Below are 23953 nucleotides of genomic sequence, written 5' to 3'. Positions count from 1 at the left end.
CTCTTTAACAGTGTTTTCAGTCTGTGAAAACTCCTACACTGTGTGATCAAGCCATTTCTCAGGCTGCCTTTTTGATAGACCAAACATCTTAGCTCTTTATGCTTCTTGTTGTCAAATATTTTCTTTTGAATGAATGCTTGACTCATTCTTGTGACTCCCTTTAGTATTCCAGTTGGTTTTCCAACTTTGTTTTTATACAGACCACCAGAATTTAGGGAATATCAGTCTTGCCAGTCTGTGCAGAAGTAAAACCACCTTTCTAATATCTAATACTGTTCTTATTAAGTTCTTTGTGTACAAATGATCCCAGGCTGTTAAGAAGCTCTCTGAGTTCTATGTATTCACTCAACCCTGAATATTTCTAGTGTTGGATGTGATATCAGCAATGTTATTTTTACTTCCAAATTACTGGTGAAAGGGTTGAATGATTACATTCAAGTACAAATTGAAGTTTCTTCATTTGAAAATTGGATTTTGGGCTCTAATACCTACCCAGTTCATAATCCACATTGTATATTTTCTTTGAAGTTGTATAGCAAAATACGTTTTACATGAACATTTTGTGGTTCTGAGTAGAATGCTTTGGATAAGTTTATTTCTTTGCAGTCAGCTTTATCAAACGAAACATTATCAAAGCTTTTACTTTGTGAGCAACTTGTTCCACTATTTAGCTCTCTTTTTAAAAGTATTTTTTCTTAGTCCTTTTTTTCTTTTTCCTTTTATTTATTTTCTGTGTGAAACTCTTAAGTCTTTTCTCTTTAGCTTTTTTTTTTTTTTGGAATGAGAGGCTTGAATCAGAGACAAATTCAGGAGATAATTGTAATTGCTGTTTTCCTGATATGAGTGAGTGAAATTAGAACAATTTTTACACTGGTGGCTGCCTCCCTTGATTTAATGCTGCTGCTGCTCACACCAGTGGGAGTGGTCTCACAGAGTCTTTTAGTTACAATAAAAATCTACTTGAAATTGCTCTGAACTTTTTTTTACTAACCCCCAAAATGAGTGTAAATATGTTCTGAATGCCACATAATTTCAGCATAATGATGCTATTAATGAGTTTGGAAATAGCTGAGTGTTTCTCTTCTGGAGGTTTCAGCATCTCTACTCTTACTGATCTTCCAGTTTTAGTGCATGTGCAGGTTCTTAAAAATGGAGATTTAATCCAAGGACAAATTACCATTTTGATGGTTGTTGGGTAACCTGTGAGAAATGAATTAGTAGCTTTCAACCAGTTCCTAATGACTGCTTTCCCCACACACTGGAAATCTCTGCTGAGTCTGGATGTGGGATGGGCCATTCCCTGGCACAAGGACCACGGGAAAAGGCACTGACAGGCAAACTCGGAGCATCCTGGGTGGGTGCAAACATCAAAAGCTTTCAGTCCTAAGATCTCAACTCAGCATCTTTCAGAGGTCAAAACTCACTTTGAGAGGGAAACAGGAGGCACTGCTGAATGGCTGTAGTGGGAGCACTTTCAGGGAGGTTGCCTGTCAAATGAAGGTCTTTTCCTCATGGATGAGAACAATTGTGTGAGCTGTTTCAGCTGGGAGCTTGTGGGGGATTGATAGCTATCCTCTCTCTTATCCAAATCTGATAAACCTCACTAAACCTATCCACTGATACTCTGTTAACATTCCCATTTCTTCTCTGTTTAGGATCCTCCTTTCTCTGTTTCCTCTTATCTCAGCAGCACACAGTATCCTGACCACTTCAGACCCCTTCTTCTCTTTGTTTTGTTAATTTTATCTCTGCACTCATGTTTTTATTCTCATTGTGAAGCTTCAGCACTGCCTGTCAGCCACAGCCCCTTGGAGCAGAGCATCACTTCTCACAGAGCTGACCAACTTGTCTATAAATAACACATCTTGCTGGATAGATGTTTGGAAGGGGATTTATTTGTGCTCAGAATAATTTCTGTGGTGGGAGCCTGCATGTGCAATAAACAAATGGATGATGACTTGAAGATGGTGTGAGTGAGGGCATCCAAAAGAAAAACCCCTAAGCTCTTTCTAAATCCATGTTAACAAAGCTCTTACTGCAACCTCATGTGACACTTCAAAAATATTTTAGCTGTGTATACTCTTATTTTTTGATAGGAATAACTGGCTCTTAGATTTATAATTCTTCAAGAGGATTTAATACAGAGTTTATGAACCTTATTTATGCCTGCATTTCTGCATTGGTAATTTGTACCAGTAACAAGATTGTGCTGGTATCCAGGAGCAAAGTTTGGTTGTGCTGAGGCCGTGCAAGGACCTGTCCCTGAGTCAGAATGGTCACAGCCCAAGTTAAGGGAGGATCTCCTGCAGGAGAGGACAGTAATGGTTATGGTATAGAATCATCCAAATCTGTAGGAATAGTGTACATGTATTATGGTGCTTCCTCCTCCAGCAGTTTGCTTTCCAGCTACTGCTCTGGACCTTATATATAGGACCATATATTGCTGGATTTTTCCTCTCAGAATGATATCATTGCTTTTTGAATCCATGTGAAATGTATCCAGTGCAGACATTGGCACAGCCAGCTGGGGGGAGAAAGCAGCTGTTCAGAGACTCAGGGACAAAAGAAGAGAATCTGAACAAGGAAACAAAATGGTGTGATTTTCACCCTGTGGAAGAACTTGTCAAGGAAGCCACTGAAAATTCTTCCACCTGGAGTGGATAAAGCACCAGTGATTAGGGATGCAGATTTGTGTCTGCACAGGCTGTAGTTGTACCAGGGATTAATTGCAGGTAGTAATCCTTGCACGTGGGTAGTTAAGTGCCCATCTGCCTGAATAATTGACTTCCAGCAGACAGGCTTTAAGAACACTACTGACTTCCAGTGCACAAACAATTTTTGAAAATGCAAATATCTGCCTTTAAAAAATAAAACTATATAAAAAGAAAAATCTTATTTTTCAGTTTTTGGAGCAGAAGTAATTTGAGTCTTTGCAATACCAGGTGTGTTGTAGTCATAGGTCAGGGTTAGCAGTCTTGAATTTGCTGGCTTGGAGGTGCTGGCAGCCTCCTTATTTCCCTGGTGAAGGTTTTCTGCTCCCATTGCACCCAAACTTTGTCACAATGGATTGGACAAGCTTAGGAATGTGTTTACTGAGACTAAAAGAGAAATTAAATATGAGAGGCTGTAATTAAAGCAACACAACTTGGGGTCAGTCTGGACTTGGCTAACTACTGCAGAAGTCGTTAAATCTCTGCTCAGAGAGACAGTAACAGTGTTTTGTCAGCTGCTCAGGAATGCAGAGAGCACTTGAGAATGGCTTTAGAACAGAAGAGCTGTGATCCTGTACCAGCTGAAATGGCACTGAACCCCTTTAATGTTCCCTCTGACAGGGCACTGGGATACTCAAAAGAGATGCTCAAGGCTCTGGCCCCATCTCTTCTGTCTGTGCCACTGGTTCTCACCTGAACCACTGCTTACACTCAACATGGAAATTGTGTCTTTCAGATGAGGAGGTGGAAGTGCTCAATTTTTCCCTTTCCCAACAGTCAGATGCAGTGAAATGATGTATTCATTAATATATTGATAGCAGAATAAGCTATTTACCCATACCATGGTTTTTTCTGCAAAACTACAGCACAGAGACAGTGATCCATGGGAACTTGTGCAGGCAATGGACATACCATGACCTTGTGCAGTTGGCTGAGGAGAGAGCCAGGAATTCCTGCAGGAGTCTCATGACAGTGATAGCCTTGTTACCCAGAGTATCTTCTTTTGGACCCTGGTCTTCAGGCTTTTCATTGCTGACCACATATCTCCCAATTAGCTTTAGATTTTGAGCCTTATTATAGGATGATATGCCAGATTAAAAGTGAACAAACTGGATAAAGGATTTTTAAATTCATAAGGGAGACCACAGTAAGCACAGGTGTGCTCAGCTGTAACCATGTGTCCCTGCCGTGGCAGCTCACAGCCTTCACGTTTCCATGGTGTACATAGATCATTTACAAGATCCTCAGGTGGCAACTTCCCACTTCTCCTGGCAAAGCTCCAGGCTCATGTGTTATTCTCCATAAAAAAGCAGCAGTCCCTCCAAATGATGGGTCCTTTTCTTGGAAGGTCCAAGTGCAGAAAACTTTGAGTTAACTCCTTCCAGTGCCTGCTCAACAGCCCTCAGGTCACCTGAGAACCACTGGCTGAAGGCAGAATTTAAAGCAGGCTAAAGCTGTTCATCCCTCCAGCAGATCCACCTGGTGCTGAACCAGCTGAAGGGGGGAAATTGCAAACCTGATTTAAAGCCACCTTCCCCCACTCTGCTCCTGCTCCTACACACACATGAAGTGACCTTTCTGTTGACAGTTAAAGTGTTTTATCATCTTTTATCATTGTCCTATAACTATAAAGAGCATCAGTTGTCTCAGCACTGTTTTCTTCTTTGTGCAGTAAAAGGTACCTGTGTTTTGCATCTGAGTCACACTTCCAGTGCTCCCTATTGGGATTTGACCATACTGATCCGGTCCATTCCAGATCTCCACTGATCCTACTGAGACCTTTTAACTTGGTGATAATGCAGCACTGATTTTATCTTTCATTGCAGTTTGATGAATGTGTGCTTTTGTCAAAGTTAGTTCTGTTCACTGCCTTCATTAAAGGCCAAGTGCACAGTGATGTGCTGTCCCTCAGTCAGCTCAGAGGGACATCAAACCCAAAGGATCAGATTTTGTCATGTGTTCTCCCTGAGAAACCCACCAATTTTAACAGGGTTAAAGCCCATAGTATCACGGTCATGCCTGTAAAGGAAATATTTATCCACTATCATTATTCATTATTATTTTAGTATGTGATGAAAAGAAACATGGCTGGTCTGAAATTCCTGGCATTTTACTGAGGGTAGCTGTAGCTTCACTGCACTTGCCATGCTGGAAGAATTTACAATTATTTCCAAGAAGGGAAAAAGAATTGCTAGATTTAACAAATGCAAGTCCTTCATAAATAAGATAAGGTAGCACAGCAATGATATCCTCTGGGCTTTACATGATGTTTAATTACTGGACAGCTGGAGGGATTAATGCTTGTGCATTATGCCCTGGCTCTCAGAAATTGAACATGTACAGCTGCCACTTTATCACTGCTTAAAGTATTAGAGCTCCTTCAAAAGCAGTAGTAATTTGCAGAAAAATCCCCATTGTTATTTAGGAAAAATCTCAGCCCATAATCATATTTGTCCTGAGTTCCTTCAGAACAAAATGGCAAGAAAAAAGAGAGATTGGGAGTTACTTTTAACTGTATGCTGACAGTAAAAGTTGAAGGTACTTGCTTGTTTAATATTGGATGCTCGTTGTAATTAAACATAATTAAACAGCGTGTGAACTTAAGTTAGAGGTAAGACAGTCATTGTGTAAATCCAGAATTAAACCCTAAAGCCATGGCCCAAGCTGTGCCAGGGCTCTACCTGCAGAAGGTGAGGGCAAAATGGCCTCGCTTTCCCTGCTGCTGTCTCTTGAGCTTAGCTTTATGAAGGAAGATTTGGCACATCTGCAGATGGAGCTTCCAGCATGGAGTGGGGCTTTGGGGGTGGCCCTGTGCTGATTCTTCTCACTTCTCTTATCAGTGTTTCATGAATAATTTATTCTCTAAAGCAGAGTAGATGAAAACACAATCTGAAAACAAGACAATGCAGCAGTGGTACTTCTGCAGCTCTGAAGGAGCGCGAGGGAAAAAGGGAGATGCAAAGAACAGCACGAGCACACTCACACCCCTCACACAGACACATCCTTCACACCCCAAAGGGGCGTTGTTCACAGGGTTCTGGAAAAGGGCTGTGAAAGAGCTGCTTTTATACAAAGATTTGTGGATAATTCAAACTAAAGCTTAATAGTGCTGGACTGCAGGATACCTGTCACACCCACACGAGCTTTGTCCTGCCACGCTTTCTGCACTTCAGCTGGAGACACCGGCTCTGATTCTTCTTTCCAATCTCACATCATACTGACAGAGGAGCAAAAATTGGCCTGTAATTATGTTTATCTTTTGGGTAGTCTGTCTTTCAACAGTTAGAGCTCCTAGAGTTGGAATAGTCAAGGAATTACATCTCTTATTGCCAAATACAATTGTATTTCATGTCCCTGAAGTGCTTTCTTCATAAGAACGCAGCTATAATTTTGAGCCTATTCATCCAAAAAGCAAGAATCTGTTTAGTTTTATTCAGGGAAATCTTCTGTATCTGGCAGTGCCGGTGATGATGCTATGATGGCAGATATGTGGGTAGGAGTTGCATCCTGCAGTGGCCACCAGTACATATGTGTTACACTAATTAACAGTTCTGCTTCCTGAGCATATGATCTGAAGGCTAAATCAAAATCAGTAGCCTGAACTCAGCACAGTCCTACGCAGGAGAGGACCATGTCATGTTTGATGCAAGAGGAAAAAAAAAAAAGTTGGTTTATGAGTCATATTAACAGATAAAACAACATCTGAAAGTCGTCTTAGTGGCTGAAATACACTCTTTTCCTACAGAGGATGATATAATGGTTGGATTAACTTTGCTTTTACTTTGCAAAGAAATTTGTTTGATAAATGTATTGAGAAAGGTTTAGCTCACAATAAACACCACTTCATTACCCTTCTTTGTTCCAATAACTTTAAAATAATTGCTCATGTTGAACATGTGAATCTTCATCTCAGGCCAAATCCAGGGAAGTGTTTCTTTCTATTCCCAAGTCACAGAAACTGCAAGGCAAATCCTAATGCCATGGAAATCTCATTGCTGTTAATGTGAGCACAGTCAGCACACGACCCTTACAGGTTTAATTGCAGTGAGTGCCACTCAGTGATTAAATTTTCCATTTGAGTAGAAAATCTAATACTGTTTTTTCAGAAACACTTGCCATTCTTTTCTGGAATTGTGGGTACATAGGTACGTTGTCTATATCATGTAATAGCTGTGCCCCCTAATTATCACATAACTGAAAACAGTCAGGGTCTGGTTGTTTCCTGAGCAGTCTGTCAGTTTCTTCCCCTCCCAAAATCACCACAGGGGTCTTGTGTTTATGGACTTGGTCATTATAGGATGTGCTTATGTTCATAACCTTGAATGGGGCTACACCAAATACTGCCAATTGCCTCATTGCATCCTCAATGCTTCTTTTTTGAGGTACTTCGCCCTTCAGATCAGTTGTCTTGCAAACCATTTTATTTCAAAAGCACCTTTTTAATTGTTATTGAGCCTACATTCAAGCTCACTTTGGATCACTGTTCCTAGAGAAATGTGAGACATGGTTGGGTAAACTGGGGGGTTGAGAAGGCAAAGCTCTCAGCCTTGCCTTGTTTTGCCTGTGCTCCAGAAGAGTTAACAGTGCATGTTCCAAATGCAGTGAATGTTTAATAGTGAAGCAAACTGCAATTAGAAGCAATAGCTCCTCTTACAGACAGTTCCCATCGAGCGAAGTAAATTACTGGAAGTGGAAATTTTATGGGGTACTGAGCTCACTGCTTGCAGTGTGAGCTCTGCTTTGTCCCTCACTGCTCAGGTGAGTTCAAACCTGTGAGTTAGCAACCTCCAGGATTCCCTGCTTAGTTATGGCAGTAACTTATAAATGACTTGATTGATTATGGGGAAATGGCTCAGCTTTCCAACTGGTTAAACTGGTACCATCCCTGTGCTTAGGAACAGGTAAGGGTAAAGAGAAAGTGGCAGGCCAGTGACATGGCTGTAGAGCCATGGGCTGGGATTCCTTGCCTTTCCCACGTTTTCTAAAAATAAACCCAATTGTGCTGTCATTTGCCAGTGTGATTGGAGTGTAGCTTTTAGGATTCTGATGAAGCCTCTCTCCTGAGTGGGACATAAGGAACCAGAAAACAAGGGGGAAAACAGGCAGGTCGTCTCTCTGTGACAGCAGATGAGCACAGAGTGGGAATCTGCCCAATGGGTGGAAGGTGGCATCCATGGATTGGCTTTTCCTGGCAAAGTGTCTGTGATTTATTTTAACTCTGAAATGGCAAAATTAAATCCTGGTCATGCAGAAAATGCTGTGCACAGAAATCCTGTGCAGAAAATGGATAACCACAGAGAGTCCTGCTGAATCCAAGAGGTTTCAGTGTGTGCAGTAATGTGGGATTTGTGTGCACTGTCCCAGGATGAAGTCCAGCTCAGTAATGCCCTGTTCTGCTTGCTGAACGTTCATATATTCCTCAGAAATACAGAATTTTGTGTGATGAGAGCAGCTGTTAGTTTAATGGCTATTATCAGATGTTTCTGAGGAATTTGCTAAACCGGTATAGTTTGTAAAATTGCCATTTTAATAAGCAAGTCATGTCTAAGGGAATGGGAGTGAGCTTGTCCTGTACAGGCTCCAATTTTCAAAGTCAGGAAAAATACTCAGTAGACACATCACAGCATTATTTTTTCTTCCAGTTAAATTTTGGCTAGTACCAAACATCTCCAATCTGATTCAGCTGATTCTATTCCAGTTAGAATATAAAAGAGTAATAATAATGTCTTCATCCTCATGAGATCCCCATGGGGTGTCTTGGATTGTCACAAAAGCAGGACAGTATTTACCTCTGGTATTTTGACCATCCATTTTTGTCTTTCAAGATGCTTTATTTTACCCTTTAACCCTCTACACTGAATTCACTTGTTCTTATTTTGAGGTCATTTTCAGTCATTTAGCCAGAAGAACCTCTGATAAACTTCCTAACCCTTTCCTGGCTTGAAGGAAAATTGAGGAGACCGCAGGTATGAGTTGCAACCTTATTGCACATACGTAAAATTAAAGACAGTGCAGAGTGTGCATACCTTTGTACATGGACTGCTTCTCTCTGTAAATTGGGGGTCATAATTAATTCTGTTTTCAGATAATTAAACCACTTGGAATGAATATATGAATCTCAGGAAATACATTGTAAATCAGCACATACATTTTTGAATCAACTATTATTTGTCAGCAGGGACTTTGGCATCTGGTTGCTGGGTTATAATTAACTAATACTATGCAAATACTGCTGCAGAGAATGGGAAAATGACTGATTTGTGTTTGAGGGCAGTGTGTGACAAAGGCAGCGGGCACATGCAAATATTAATTTGCAGGAGTGCGTGAGATGGCTCCTTAGCTCCATTAGTGATTTGAACAATATCAGGAATTACTATTCCTTCTGCAGGCTCCATCTAGATGGGCTTTTCGGTATCAATCACCATAGCAACAACCACTGTTGGGAGTGAGGCTGCAATTCCACTGCATTATTCCCTCCATGGGAGGCCTGTCATTTTTTCAGAGCAATGAGCTTCAAGGTCATCTTCATTTACCTCCATCTCTTTTGCTGTCCTTCCTGGAGGGCAGCTTTCCATGGGAAACTTGTCCTTCCAGGCACAAATCCACACTTTAAAGACTGGCATTTGATGGAAGATCTGTATGAAATATTCAGGTATTTGGTAAGCAGTTGATGGCAGGCAAAATAAATAATTTAGACAGAATTAAGCCTGAAAATAAATACTAGTTAAGCAAACCTAACATGCTGACAATGCTGGTAGCTGGGAGTTCCAACATAATCTACCCTGTCTGCACTCTGTGACCTCCTTATCCATGGCCCAGCTCAGAGATTGGTTCCTGTGGGCTGGGGGAGCTGGGCTTGCACTTGGGGCAGAAAACCTGCACAGGTGGAGCTCAGGACTTCCACCCCTCAGCCCTGCAGAGCTCAAATCCTAAACCTGAGAGCTTGGGAGAGTTCCTCAAGTCCACCAGCCTCTCCTGCCTGTGTTGAAGCAGCCATGAATCAACAGCAGATCTCTCCCTCCGTGATGCAAATGTTGGTATGCACAAATCATCATTTGCCTGCTTTAGAAGATCCATTATCAGATTTAAACAAACATAAATTTTGAGACACTTTTTTTTTTTTTTAAGTTGCTTTGGGGTCAGTATCAGAAAAATACGGTGTAATAATTCATCTTATCTTCTTGTCTTCACCATCAGTAGGTAATTGCTGCTATCCACTTTGCCATAAATTTTACCAAATAATTATCCTTCTTTAAGCCATTCATGTAATTTCAAGTGGAAATTGCTCTTTTGGAGGAGATGAATTAAATACCTGACTCTTACTGAAAAGCTGTAAAATCTTTAATTAGAGATTAGCAATGACAGCAGTTACAGTCCCTTGTACATAATTCCCAGTTCCTGTGAATGATGGATATACCATTTATTAAATTTTTTCAATTTTACCCAGATTTGAGGATCCATGCTTGGTAGAGTTGTCTATTGTAGAAATGTTATGTACAAATATATATTTTTTGAAATGACAGTTTTTAATGAGTGCCCGGTATTGTTAGAGAATTCTACATCTTGAGAGCATTCTGCTTTTTTCTAAAAGCACTTAAAAAGCATGTGGCAGAATTATCTGAATTTTTGGTGCCATGCCTGAGCTAAGATTGTTCCTGCTGCACCAGACTTTAACTAAAGCCTCTGGTTAAATCCTGGCTCTGGGCAAAAAAGAACCAGCCAGTACTGAAACACTAACTCCACAACTGCAATCTCTCTGATCTTCTGTTATTTTATTATTTTTAACTTCCTCTATCCCAAGGCTGCTTCTGCTCCACTCTCCTCAAGAGATGTGACAAGACTGCAGCTGCAGGATGTGAGGCAAAAACTGTGACAGTTGTGCTTTACAGATTGGCACATAGCACAGGGTAGAAATTAATGCAGAATAACTCTGGTATATTTTGTCTATAGGCAAAATCACATCTACACAATCATTTATGTGTGGTATTTTACTCCCTAAAACTGTGAAGAACCTTTACACATTACAGTGCTCTACACTAAACTGTTGTTATAGTTATGCATTGAAGACTGTTGATTAAAAAGTTCTTGACAAACATTTCCAAGATTTCTGTTGGGATCACTCATGTTTGAAGTAGGTTTTGCACCTTAGAGTACAACATTTATTAATTTCTTCTGTGCTAAAGGAAGCAAATTAATATTTGATTCCTTGGTCTTGAGTGAATCAGCCTACAATAGGACAGGTAGCAAATTTGGAGAATGCAAACAAATTGCTCAAGTCAAAAAATACCCCAGTGATAATTTAACTACTATTGGCACGTTTTCTACTGAAATGGTCTGGGGGCAGTGAAATACTGTAGTGATGGGGCTGTGAGGTACCCTGACAGATTTATGAAAGGGGATGTGAAGTAAACGGTCCCTGGGACTTTGCTGCCCCATGTCCATCTCTCCAGGTGCTGTGTAAGATCATTGCAGTGCTTTATTTCTTGTGTTCTTGGCTCCGGCGCCAGGCGGTGCCGCAGGGTCCCGGCAGCGGCTCCTGCCCAGGCAGCCGGGGACAGCTCTGCTCCCCGTGCCTGTGTGTGCCAGAGCATCCCCCCAGCGCTGGGAGCTGCAGCCTCTGCCTTACCCTGGCGTGCCCTGAGGATTTCAGCTGTCAGGCAGGATGAGGGAAGGGTGAGAGGTGTTGGCACGTTATCTGCCTTCCCACGGCGGCAGCAGGGGACACGGGAGGGAGGGATGGAGCTCTCTGCTGCAGGCAGGTGTGACCCAGAAGGAACTGCTTGATCCCCCCCTAAGGACTGTGGGGGTGGAGAGGGGAGTTACCAACAGCCAAACTGCTGTGCTTGTTTCATGGAGAGAGAGCTTGTAGTCTCTAGTGCTGACATCACACTGAACTTAATGTTTAAAAAGTAATAAAATAATCATGACCATGCAATTTTTCTAGCTAGCAATTCTCAGGCTTCACTGAGAAAGTCCTCATGAGAGGTAACAAAAGTTGAACTGCTTCTACTTTCTGGCTGTGATTATCAGTAACTTTATATCTGTACTGGGATTTGTAGGTGCAGAGGAGGAGCTTTGTGCAAACTTCCATTGTCTGTATCCCACTCCTATGTTTATCAGTCTCTAATTTGCCAATACAGCAGATTTCTGAAGGGAAATACGTACAAACAGGAGGAGGGGTGGAGGTGGGACCAGGAAAACAACAAGGGGGGAAAGAGGGGCTCATTACAGTTGGTGGAAAGGAAATTTATGCACATTTGGAGTGTGCAAATCATTACAATCTTGCCCAAACATTAGGGATCAAAAGGCTATGCAAGATTTTTCTCTCTGATCTGAGATTCATCAAAATAATGCCAGAAAACCAGTTTCTTCTCAGCCTTTTATCTGTTACAGAAGCTGTACATAGCCTTAGAAAAATTGCTGTTTTCCCCCTACCATTTTAAAATAGATTGGTAAGATTATAACTCTTACCTTAAATTGCCACTTTATGGAGGAATGTTCTATATGCAGTTCCATATTATGGCCCTGCTGAAGACAGTGTTAAGTTATATAGCTGTGTACTGATCAGTAGGGTTAATAGATTATTTCTAGTTATGGAGTAAGGGTAGAAAAATCTGCTGAATGGAGAAAAAAATCAGAATTTGGGTGAAAATCAGAGCATTTTAATGGTCTTAATTCTGCCATGCAAAAGAAGAAGGTTTTTAGATGCTTCTCCACCAGACTGTGTTTGTATTTCAGGTCCTTATGAGAAGAATTCACCTCCTAATATTAGTTCTCTGATCTCAGTTCCTTCTGTTTGGAGAGGAGAAATTGTGGCTGCTCCAAGGGACAGATGCCTGGTGAGGGCATCTCAGTATCTAAACTATTTTACCAAGTGCAGAAGGAGCCTGAGCAGCTCCTTTGACCTCGCTCTGTTGCATTTCATGATTGGTGTCAAGTGGGGCAGCTGAGATTCTCTTTAACGCTCCTCCCTGCTGGAGGGAGCCTGGGTCCTGGCCAGTGCATGGTAGCTGTGCAGCAGGGAAAGCAATCCTCTTTCTCTTCTGCTTAGGTGGATTGCTATGCTGTAATATCTGGAAAGCCTGGGACTAAATGGGACAGAGCACAGGGCAGGAGGGGAGAGGTGCATATACATATATGTGTGTGTATATATATGTGTATATATATATATATATATATATTCATGCTCTGATGTAAAATGAGAGGCTGCTTAGTTTATCAGACAGAGCCCAGCAAGTTTTCCAGCCAGAATGTAAATAAACATCTGTGCAAGTGGATATGTTCTTAACTGCTAGATAAATACAGCTTTATTCCTAGGTATAAACCAGACATAATATTGCAATAGAATCCTACTGGGTTCCTGTCACTGGCTGAAAGCTGGGATATGACTGATCCTTTATAGGGTTTCTGCTGCTTTCCAGGTGCAATTGCGATTGCAGTGATTGGTACCATCTAAACTGTGTGGTTTAGTGTAGGGGCTCTGCAGATATGGCAGTAAATACTTCTGCTCCTGAGGACAAAAAGATTCCCAAGTGCAATGTAAAAAAAAAAAATCTTATTGTAAATTTATATGCATATATTTATTGTACTTTTAATTTATCAAAGCCATAACTTCCCTGTAGAGGACTGAAACTGTGGAAACAGAATTCTTTTTTAAGTAGCTACCTCAAAGTACTTAGGGAGAATTTCTTCCAGGGTTTTGGTTCCCCCACACCTTGACAGAATAAAGTGACTTCGAACTGCACTTTGTTGGAGTACCTGAGAGTTTAATTTGAGCAAGCATCTCTGCTTCAGCTGTCCATTAGGCTTGCAGAGGAGAGTGCTCTACTCAGCTTTTATCTGACAAGCACCTCATTTGTATGTTAATGTTGAGTTGTGATTTCCAGGGAAGGCATTCAGCGTGTTGTAAAGGGCCTTACTGGCAGATTGCAGCTAAATTGATGCTCGACTCACTAAATATTTACCCTACACATCCCACTTAATATGTCCAAAACCAGGCATACTGTGAAATCCTGAAACCTGATTCTGTGCTTATGAAAGTCAGGAAGCTGGTAATGTCAGCTTGGTGCCAAGCAGAGCCCCGGCGCTGCCAGCACAGCCCCAGCCTCTCCCTGCAACCTCCTGCCCATTCCCATTCCGTGCTGCTGCTCCTGCCCCGGGGCTCACCTGGCTGCTCCTCAATGCCAGGGCAGCGCTGCCCCCGCTTCTCCCACCCGCAGTTCCCACAGCCCTGCTGCCCCTGCTTCTCCAGGGTTGCCCATGGTCCCTAGAGGATGCATCCTGAGGCCCATCTGGGGAGGGGAGCACTGCTCCTTACCACATGGTTATCACTGGGAGAAATGTTTTGGGGTAGGACAGCCAAAGTAATGCCTTTGTGCCTTTCTCCTCAGACATCCCTAATGTGCTAAAGCGGGTGCAGTGGTGAGGGCTGGGTTGGAGACCTCCCAGCTCACTTGTTTGTTTTTATTCCCAAGCCTGTTCTCCCAATGAGTTCCAGTGCAGTAACAAGTCGTGCATCTCCATCATCTTCGTGTGTGACGGTGACAATGACTGCGGGGATGGCAGCGATGAAAGGAAGTGCTCCCCTCTGACCTGCAACCCCAACGAGTTCCAGTGCAACAACAGCGTGTGCATCCCGGAGCTGTGGGTGTGCGACAACCAGCCCGACTGCGAGGATCAGTCGGACGAGTCCATGGAGAAGTGTGGATACGACGCCAAGGCCCTCAACACATGCGCGGCCCACGAGTTCCAGTGCGGGAATGGCGAATGCATCCACCTCAACTGGAAGTGTGACGGGGATGAGGACTGCAAGGACAAGTCTGATGAGCAGGACTGCCGTGAGTGTCTGCAGGGGCAGGGCCCAGGGCTCTCTGGGCTGGGGTTGGAAGGGCCAGGAGGCTGCTGTGGGCCGTGTTTGAAGGCAAGGCTTTGATGTCTGAGCAGCAGCTGTGCCAGACAAGGAGCGCTTGTGTCCCACACGGCATGGCTGGGTGCCCAGCCCAGCAGGGTCAGGTGTATTCCATACTCCTTTTGTGCTTTTTCCTTGAGAATCTGGAGAGGAGGTGTAAGAGCTGTTGGATGGTACCGTGCCTCAGAAGAGATCTGTTTCACTAGAAAGACAGGGAGTGAAAAATGGGAAAAATGTTCAAAGCCCTCAGGCTGCATGGTGGGGTCACAGCCTGGAGGTTAGGAGCTGCTATGCTAAAGGGAATATATGATCAGCAGAAAAAAAAAAAATTCATTTTCTGCCTCTGAAATTGGAGTATACTGAACAAGGCAGTCAAGAGAAGTACCTCTGAAGAATCCAGTTTGAAGTGCACTTTGAGCTTGGCTTGATAAAGGCACAGAGCTAATAAATAATGGATTTCTTTTCAGCTGGCTTTATGCATTTAACATGCTGTTGTTGGTATGTGTGGTATTTTGAATGTTTCATCCATTTTTAGCCACTAAACTGTTCAAGCTGGTCACTTACCTGAGGAGGGAGAGAGAAGAAAACAAGAGCAAAATGTTTTGCTAGAATATTCATAATGACAAGATTGAAATTAAATATTTACATAGCTGTTTATATTTAGCATCTCTGACATTGGGCCCCCTCTGGGGACGAAGGCATCAACCAGCTGCAAACCCAGGTATTATTGCAAGGTATCTAAGAAAATTTACCACTTTTGCCAGCACCATCTTTTCATACCCATGACAACACCAAGTCCAGGCTGGTGAGCTCAGAACAGCTGTATGGGAGAGCTCTTCAAAGAGCTGGGGGTCAGACTCTCTTCCAGAGAGAGAGAAGCAGGTGTAAATTTATTGTCTTCTTTAATAAGAGGAGGGTGTAGTGCATCCTGGACACCACTGTTTGCACTGCAGGAGAGCAGGGGGACAAGCCACAGGTTACCCTGGAGCTGCCGTGCCTTTCAAATAGCCAAGGACTCTTTAAAGAGAGGCAAGAGCTGAATAGGGGGAGCCAAAACGTTTTGTCAGGAAGAGAGCAGCTTTGGCTGCTGGATATAAGGCTGTCAACCCAAGGAGGGGTGGATTAGGTAGGCTGTCTTTTCCTTCATCTCCAAGAAGGTGATGAAGTTGCTGACAGAGTTCTTGGGCTGCAGGTACCCCTGCCAAGGTCTGAAGGGTCACAGGGACTGTGGAGTCAGGAGATAAAGTTGGTTCCTGGCTGTTTCAAGAAAGCCATGCAGAAGCACATCTGGTGGAGATGGGCACTTCTGGCTGGGGCAGCCTGGGTGGTTGGTGCCTGTTTTCATTCTGAGACCTCCTGTGGGCAGTCCTGTACCTGTGTCCCCTCTGAATCAGGAGACAGTGGCAAGGGCCATGTTACAAACACAGCTGAAGAACTGGTGTCTGGTACAGCGGACTCCAGCAGAACTGATCGCTGTCCCACGGGATGCATTCCCTGCAGTAACAGCAACTTCACAGGATGGCTGAGTTTGGACAGCTCAGGAGAGGGAAAGGTGAGCTCCCTTCTATTGCCAAGTGGAGAAAGAGGGGAGCAGCTCACTGATGGTGTTTTCTGATGAAATGCCTCTTAAATTTAAATCCCTGTTGTTCAACTTGAAATGTTTTAAGTCTTTCACAGATCCCATTTATTTTGACATTCTGCTGGGTTAGAGGAGTGGGACTGTGCCCATGTACCTTCCTGCAGAGGGCCCACTGTTCCCCAGCTTCTTTCCTTGGTCTGATGGGCACCAGCTGTGTCCAGCTGAGCTCAAAGTGCCGAGCCATGAGGCCTGAAAGGAGCACGGCTCCACCAGCCTCCCTGAGCTGCAGAGCAGCCTCAGCCAGCAGCACTTCCACAGGCACCAGAGGCAGCTCCCAGGGCAGAGGACGCAGCTGGATACCGCTGCAGCACAGCACGGTGCTGACAACCAGTGGAGAAAGGGGGAAATGTGGCAGAAGTGACGAGACAGTTCTGAGTAGTGGAGGTTTAGCACACGAGGGTCTCTTCCCATAAAGTCTCAGTCCAGCACAATGTGGTTTATCTACCCGGGAGAAACAAGCATGTGAGCTGGTTCTGCTGCCTTCAGTCCTATGGACTGGGGAACAGGGAGATTCAAAGCCCAACGTTTTAGCTACCCCAGTGCTGCTCTGCACAGAGTGCCTGGTTCTGCTTGCACCCCAGTGCCACAGTGGTGTGTGAGCCCACGGCCATTCGCAGTGCATGGTTGAGGTAGCAACCGCGAGAGGCCTTGCAGCACTGAGTGCTCGTGTAGCCGATGCGTTCACTGGGTCAGAGCCAAAATTAACGTTGCTTCCCCATCCTAAATGCAGCTGTTGCTGAGGTGCCCCTACCTGCAGTAAGAAAGGGACATTTGGGAGCTCTGGAAGCTCAGTGTCACTGCCCATCTGCTGGACTGAAGAATTTAGGAACCTTTATGATTCTTTTCCTCTCCAGAAATTCTCTGTTTGAGATCAGTATCATGTGGCATGCAGGGAGTCACAGGTGTGTGACGCTGCTCTGTCCCCTTAGCAACAGGGATGGCACATGGGCCCCTCAGCTGGACTTCATTAAAGCTGCAGATCCCGCTACATCTTCTCTTGCAATGGGGATCATATGGGGTTTGTGCAGTATAAACAGAGGGATGGGAGCTAATGCTTTTAAAAAAAAGTTATGAGGCCATCATCTGTCATTTGTTATAAACATTTTGGATTGCTAAATGAGTAGAGCAGAAATGAAGGGTGACAATTGGTGAACAGGTTTTGGCAGCAAGACAGCAAATAAATAGGAGGGAATGAGTCATTTCAGGAAAGCTGTGTGAGAACATTGGGTGGCTGGGGTTTTTTCCATAGCATATATATTCAAATATGTATATATGTATATTTATAAATTAACATTAGGTTAGATTTATTAGTCTCCAAATCTGGAATGGTTATATTTTAAAATGTCCTTTGCAAGTTGCATTAGGGCATCCAGGAGGGAGAATAAATAATGCTAACAACTGACAGCAAGAAACAGACCTCTTGAGACCTGACCTCACACTTTCCTGCCTCTGTCTCCCCATCTATAAAATGGATTGATGCTTTTTCCAAATGTTGGGATTTTCTTTTTTGGGGAGGAAGGGAAAAAAAACCAGAAACCAGCAGAAACTAAGGCTCAGATCTGGAATCTGGAATATATCTGCTGAGTTTGAGCGATGCAGCTTTGTGCCCAGGATTTGTAAATGGGAAGTGTGTCTCTTTGAGGGCACCTGTTAATTTAGCAGGGCTTTGGTAATTTGTTTTGTATTTGATTTGCAGAGGAGATGGCTGTAAAACTACTGAGATTTCACAGATTCAAACCTTCCAAATTACCACAGCGATTTTCTGAACATCTTGTGCAAATAAACAGCACAGCTCTTCCCTCTTCTTGGGTTATGGCTTTGCCTTGGGAATGGCCTTAATGGGAAGCTGCTGTCAACTCTGCCAGTGGGGCTGAGATGGGTTAGTGTCTCAAAGATAACATGGAATTCTCCTGAAAAATGCAGCAAAAAATAGAAATGTCATACATGCATTTTAATGCTTTTGTGATCTGTAAGAGCCATTATTGTATCTGCCTTTTCTAGATGTCTGTTAAGAGCTTCAGAGGCTGTTGCTCAAAGGTCTGAACTTCCACAGCTCTGGTGGAGTGAGAAATGAGCCAGGAAACCCAGCCTGGTCTCCAAACTTCTTTCTCTTCTTGAAGCAAAGCCTTGTGCAGTGGAGCTGTACAGCCCCACATCTGTGTTTTCCAGTCTCTGTAGCAACTGAGCTAAGAATTGTGCTGTCATTTTTCTCTCAGCCTTGTGGTACTTGTGCAACATTGTCTTTGCAATTCCTACAAAATTCTCCTTAATTTTAATTCATTTTAGGACTAGAAATCTTTCTGTTCTTAGCATTTAGCTATGCTTTTTAGAAGAGCTTTGAAGATTACAATTGAGGACAATTGTATGTTTTATAACAGCTGACTTCCAAATCTGTAGCTGTTGTCATGCAGATTTACTTGATGAACTGGAGACCTGTTTCTGCTCTAGAAAAGACAAAACCCCCATTGGCTTTAATTACGTTACACTTTTGTGAGGGGTTAATATTTATAGTCAGAAATGGAGGACCATCCTATCCTACCTCCACACATAGAAGTTGCTACAGAAATGGTGAAGCAAACTGGTTTTCAAGTTAGGGGTGAAGACAAGAAATAATTGTGGCAAAGGACTTTTCAGTGAGACAACAGGAAAAGCCTTGCAGTGGCCAAGGTTTAGCTTGGCAGAAGTCAGGGTTTCCTGGGGAGGAAGGTGGTGTCTCCATGATCAGGGCTTCCACAGGCAGGTGGTTGTACATGCCAGGAACAGTCTAAGCAGAAGTGACTCTGCCTCCCTGTAGGAGTTCTCAGTGCCACTTCCAGACCTGTGGTCTGTGACTCTCCCAGACCACAGCTTTGTTTCTTTACCTCCTTCATTTTTCTCCATTTGGTAGAGCAGCAGATCCCACATGCTTAGTTTGGAGCTGCTGTCCCAGATGTCCCACTGAGGTTTCCCATTCCTGTGCCTGGGTTTATTAGCTGAAACGTGGCAGCACAGCTGGTCCCATAACTGTGCTTATTGCTTAAGGTTTTTTTGTTACTTTGCAGCTTTTTATTAATATAGTGCATATGGCTTTCCTCTCCAAGGAGCAGTGCTATTTCCAAACTTTCCTCATGTGAATACTGTGTATTTCTAATGACAGGATTTCTCCCTTCCCCCACCAGCCCTGCAGTTGTGGCTTTTCCTGTCTCTGGTGCCTTTTGCTGGCTGAAGATGCACTAGAACTAAGTCCAGTGAAACAGTCATGAACTTGGATCCTGCATCCATCGGGATGCAATCACCAATAATGTGGAGTCTTTGTGTAACTGATACTTCATGGTATTGATGCTAGCTCACTTCATGTCTGCAGCTCTTCCTGGGTTATCTGAAAGTAGTCATTTTTGTATTAGAACCAGTTTGTCAAATTGTCCAGGGAAGTCTGCAGACAGCTCTCACCTCCCATGTAGTAACACCAGTGCTGGCCTCCCCTCACTACTCGGAAGCAGTGATTTTCTGTCAGACCTCACCAGGACACAATCACATGATGGAAAGGCTGGAATCAGGAGCTCTCCAGGGTGCGCTGCCTTAATAGGATTTTAAGAATACATCCAATCGGCCCCTCAGAAGGAAGCTGCAAAACATGTCCCAGGAACGAGGAGCCTGTTTGCCAGTGAACTACAGGCTGCCTTGTACCCTGTGTCGGCACAGGGCTGGTCCCAGCAAGGGAGGTCTCTCATTTATTGTAACTTGGGGAGGGAAATACGACTGCTTTTAGTATCGTCAGTGCAGGTGTCTGGTTTATATTTTTCCCCAGCTTTGCTGTTTCATCAGATCTGGTTTGAGTCCATTATGATCTGACCTGGACAAACGAAGTTCAGGCTTGAAACCTGGGCAGATATTGTGGAGGTGTTTAGGGCTGGAAACGCCAAGAAACAACACAACACCATGCAGTGGAGCTCTTCTGCCTTCCAGTGGGCTGTTGGCTCATGGGCATTCAGTAACCTGATGATCGTGTCTTGTTGCTGCCTTCATCCCTACTGTGACCACACTGGCTTTGGCAGTCACTACAGGTCTCTTGCCCAGGCCTTAGCCTGAACATGTTTTGAAATGTATCTTAAATGTAATTTTTTGTGAAGGAAGGAGAACTGAGGAGCAGTTGCCTTTGCCTACCCAGCGTCACTGTACACTCCCAGCTGGAAAGCAGTCTGGCCTCACACAGACTGCAGCCCCCAGAGCTGCTCCACTGCTGGGAGTTTTGCTGCCTGCTTGCTTTGTTCTGTCTCACCAGAGAAGCTTCACTGCTGGAACTGAGTCTGTTTTGACAGGGTGTGCTCATATGGGCTTTGATGCTGTTTTCCCAAGGATGTAGAGGGTGATGTAGGATAGCAGAGGGGCACAGGAGAACAGTGGCTGAGGCAGCTGCTGCCTCTGTTGCTTTGGTGGAAGCAGCCAATACTCTGACATTTGCTGACAGAGGGTGCAACCCCGGCAGTGTCAGAGGGACATGGCTAAAAGGTACCACACAAACGACTGAGTTCTGTGTGGCTGATGCTTGAATGTGTTGTCTTAAAGCTCTGGTGACCTGCCAGCCAGATGAATTCCAGTGTGGTGATGGGACCTGTATCCATGGAGCAAAGCAGTGTGACAAGGTGCACGACTGTCCTGACAACAGTGACGAGGCCGGCTGTGTCCAAGGTAGGTACAGATGGCTCTTTGCTCCTCATGCTCTGTGGGGTAAATCTGCCAGGGCTGCGTGGCCTCTGGAAAGGGAAGAGGCCTGTGCTGCTCCTCTGGGCCATGCCAAGCTGCTTCTTTTACAGTTTTAAGCCATTCTGGCAGTGGGATTGCTTGGGAGAGATGATTGTGCCGACCAGGCAGACTGCATGACTTGAAAAGTTCTTTGCATGATGTTCAGGCTCAATGTTCATTTGCTTAATCCTATTCCATTTCTGCTAATGATGCCCTCCTGAGCCTTATGTCAGCCTGTTTGTTGTCATGAGCCTCATCTAACTTAGTTGCTTTCCTCTCTTGCCCAACATGACAGAGTCAGCATGTGAAAGTCCCAGCAAGTTTCAGTGTAAGAGTGGAGAGTGCATTGACGGAGGCAAAGTGTGCGATTCACATAGAGACTGCAGGGACTGGTCTGACGAGCCTCTGAAAGAATGTGGTACAGTACTTGCCTTCTACGTGTTGCTCCTGTTGTAACTGCTTCCCCTCTCCTCCATCTGGTGCTCACAGCTTTGAGTGTAACCACATGTAGCTGCTAATGCTATTTCTCACTCTGCTCCTCTTTCCTTGCCTTTATTCTCTCATCACCCTTCATATGAATATAATTAGTAGCTTAATCTGATCATCTGTAAGTTTGAACTGTGCCCTTCTCCGCTCAGTTTTTATTCTTGGAGGGATGTATGAACTGAGCACAGGACTAGGAATGAGGAATTCCCCCTCTCCCCAAATACTAGTGTCCTCCACAGCACAGACCAGTTTATTTAGCCTCATTGCCTAAGTTATCTTTGAATTCTAAGGTGATGATAACACCATAAAAGTATAGCATTGGGAACAGGCTTTGAAGGTGAAAACATGTAGAGTGGCAGCAACCCCTGAGAGATGACTTCAGCGGTTTCTGGGTTGTACATGTTGTTGCTGCTTCCCCCAGCATCGACAGCAGGCTGCTCTCTGCAGCGTCCTGCCAGCTCTGGGCTGTGGGAATGCCAGGAGAGTCAGGGCTGACAGAGCCAGGGGAACAGAGCCCAGGCCACAGAACTGTGCCCCTCTCCATAGGGCAGCCCTTTCTTGCCTTTCCCACCAGACATTGTGGGCACCAGCCCCGATCTGCAGCATTACTCAATTACACAATCCCCAGTGCAGAGATGTCTCCAACAGGCATCTCTTCCCATGACATCATGGAGCTCAGTGGCTGCCCCTTAAATAACTCCTGTTCAGGAAGAACCATCAGTCTCTCCCTGTTTTAGACAAGAAAGTGTTTTGCATGCCTAGTGAGGATGCTCTTACCTCATGCTTCCAGTGTGCCCTTGCTTTTTTCCACTAATCTACATCTCCCTGTTTCTCTGAGTGGGTGTTGCAGTTGTCTGTCCGTGGAGGTCTCCCAACAAAGCTGGCGGCCTGGTTTGTCATAGGAGACTGGGCAGTGGCACAGCACATCGGGGCTGGTGCTCAACCCAGTGGTTGTGGTGCCATGACTGGTGCAGCCCTGGGCTGGCAATGAGGTGTTGTCTGAGTTGGGAAGCAGAGAAGAGCCCCTAGGGGAAGGTGTTTCTTGAAGGGCGCAGTGCTGGGGGTTGCTGTGACTGTAATGCCTTCACACAGGTTATCTCCACAGGAGGCAGAGATGCAGGACACACTCACCAGCTCAGTGTGTCTGTCTAGCCTGGCTAAACTCTGCAGTGCCCTCTGAGAGTCCCCAAAAAAAGCACTGCAGAAGGCAGGATAACACTTGGCTATTTTAGTCAGGCAGGGAATATACTGCTGAAGTTTGGGTGAAGAGCAGCAGCTGCCCAGGCTCCTCCTGCCTGGCTCCTCCTCAGCTCTTCTTGAGAAGTGCAGCAAGTGAACCAGCACTTGATTTATAGCCCCTAAATCCATTCCACAAAGCACCCCTGAAACCATGGGAATCATCTTAGTGAGAGTTTGCTTGTTAATCAAAACAGCCTTTGTAGTATTTTGCAGAGAGCAGTTGTGCATGTTTAGAAGTCATTTGCTACAGACCCATGCAAGTGTAGGAATAGGAGATTTCTGTCCATAAATGTCACTGAACAGTGACAATACACAGTGGGGCTGTGGACACCTTCTCGGAGCCTGCTTGCTCTATTAATTACGTATTGCTATCTCTATATGTACCTGCTAGGAAGGTGAAAGCATCCCAGAGCTGAGATGGATTCCTTCTGGCATGGTATTTTCCCAGTCTTACTGACTTAATTGGGTTGTGGTTGTTTCCATTTTCTTCCAAGAGCAACGGTTTAATGGCTCTGCTGTGCTGCTCACCTGCAGTGTGCAAGGAAGCAAGAAGTAAAAGATAAATGAAAAATTTGCCTTTAAATTGCATTATAGATTGGAGCAAATCTGTTTTCCTTGTTCTGGTGAGTCCACTATGCCTGAAATCCCACAGCTCCTGTTCAGCAGTCTTCCTTAAGGAGAGAACTTTCTCTTTACCTTTTGTAAGTCAATTACAACAAGAAGAAATGGTTTTTTCTGACAGGAAACCAGCTTTCCCCAACCTCTCATTCAGTTCTACTTACAAGGATCCATTTATTCTGTTCTTCCTTTCTGCACTTGAGAGCAGGATCAGAGAGGTGGCCTTGGATTAGAAAAGGCCCCAGGAGAGGATGGGGGCTGTTGCTTCATAAATTGCTCACTGGGGGCTGCCAGCAAAGACTGTTGTGGGGGACGTGTTTGTGGGAGGACTGTATCTCAGTGCTAATGGAGTATCTCTGACAGACTGCACTTCGGTGTTTTCTGGAATTTTTCACATAGATCATTCCTTGAAGCTAGATGGGAAAATAGTACAGTATTTCAAAACAGCTGGCCCCTGGGAGATGAGAGTCCCCCAGCATGAATTATTAAAGTGCAGAGAGACTGTTCAGAAAAGTCAACATGAACCAGCGCATGGGGAAGAAGGAGTATCCTGGAGAGAGCCCTCCAGTCCCTTGGAAGTTTCTCACATGTGGCAGAACAGCTCAAAGCAGCAGCTCTCTGATGGGATGA

The 23953-nt window shown here is 44.3% G+C and overlaps 1 protein-coding gene across 3 annotated transcripts in view; it reads left to right on the top strand.

The window, feature by feature from the left end:
* Nucleotides 1-23953, top strand: part of LRP8 (LDL receptor related protein 8) — a 172756-nt gene that overhangs the window by 135559 nt on the left and 13244 nt on the right. For 2 of the 3 annotated variants that reach the window (XM_042030727.1, XM_042030730.1), the window contains 3 exons: nucleotides 14186-14548; nucleotides 20804-20926; nucleotides 21276-21398. In XM_042030727.1, the coding sequence (XP_041886661.1) occupies nucleotides 14186-14548; nucleotides 20804-20926; nucleotides 21276-21398 (609 nt within the window). The remainder of the gene's footprint in view (nucleotides 1-14185; nucleotides 14549-20803; nucleotides 20927-21275; nucleotides 21399-23953) is intronic. The other variant, XM_042030728.1, reaches the window with a different exon arrangement.

This window comes from Corvus kubaryi, unplaced genomic scaffold, assembly GCF_017639235.1.
Source record: "Corvus kubaryi isolate FWS band 111438036 unplaced genomic scaffold, C.kubaryi_AGA036_p1.0 37334, whole genome shotgun sequence".
In the NCBI taxonomy this organism is placed as follows: Eukaryota; Metazoa; Chordata; class Aves; order Passeriformes; family Corvidae; genus Corvus; species Corvus kubaryi.
Note: the sequence above shows the minus strand (reverse complement) of the source record. Positions and strands in the feature narration are given on the sequence as shown.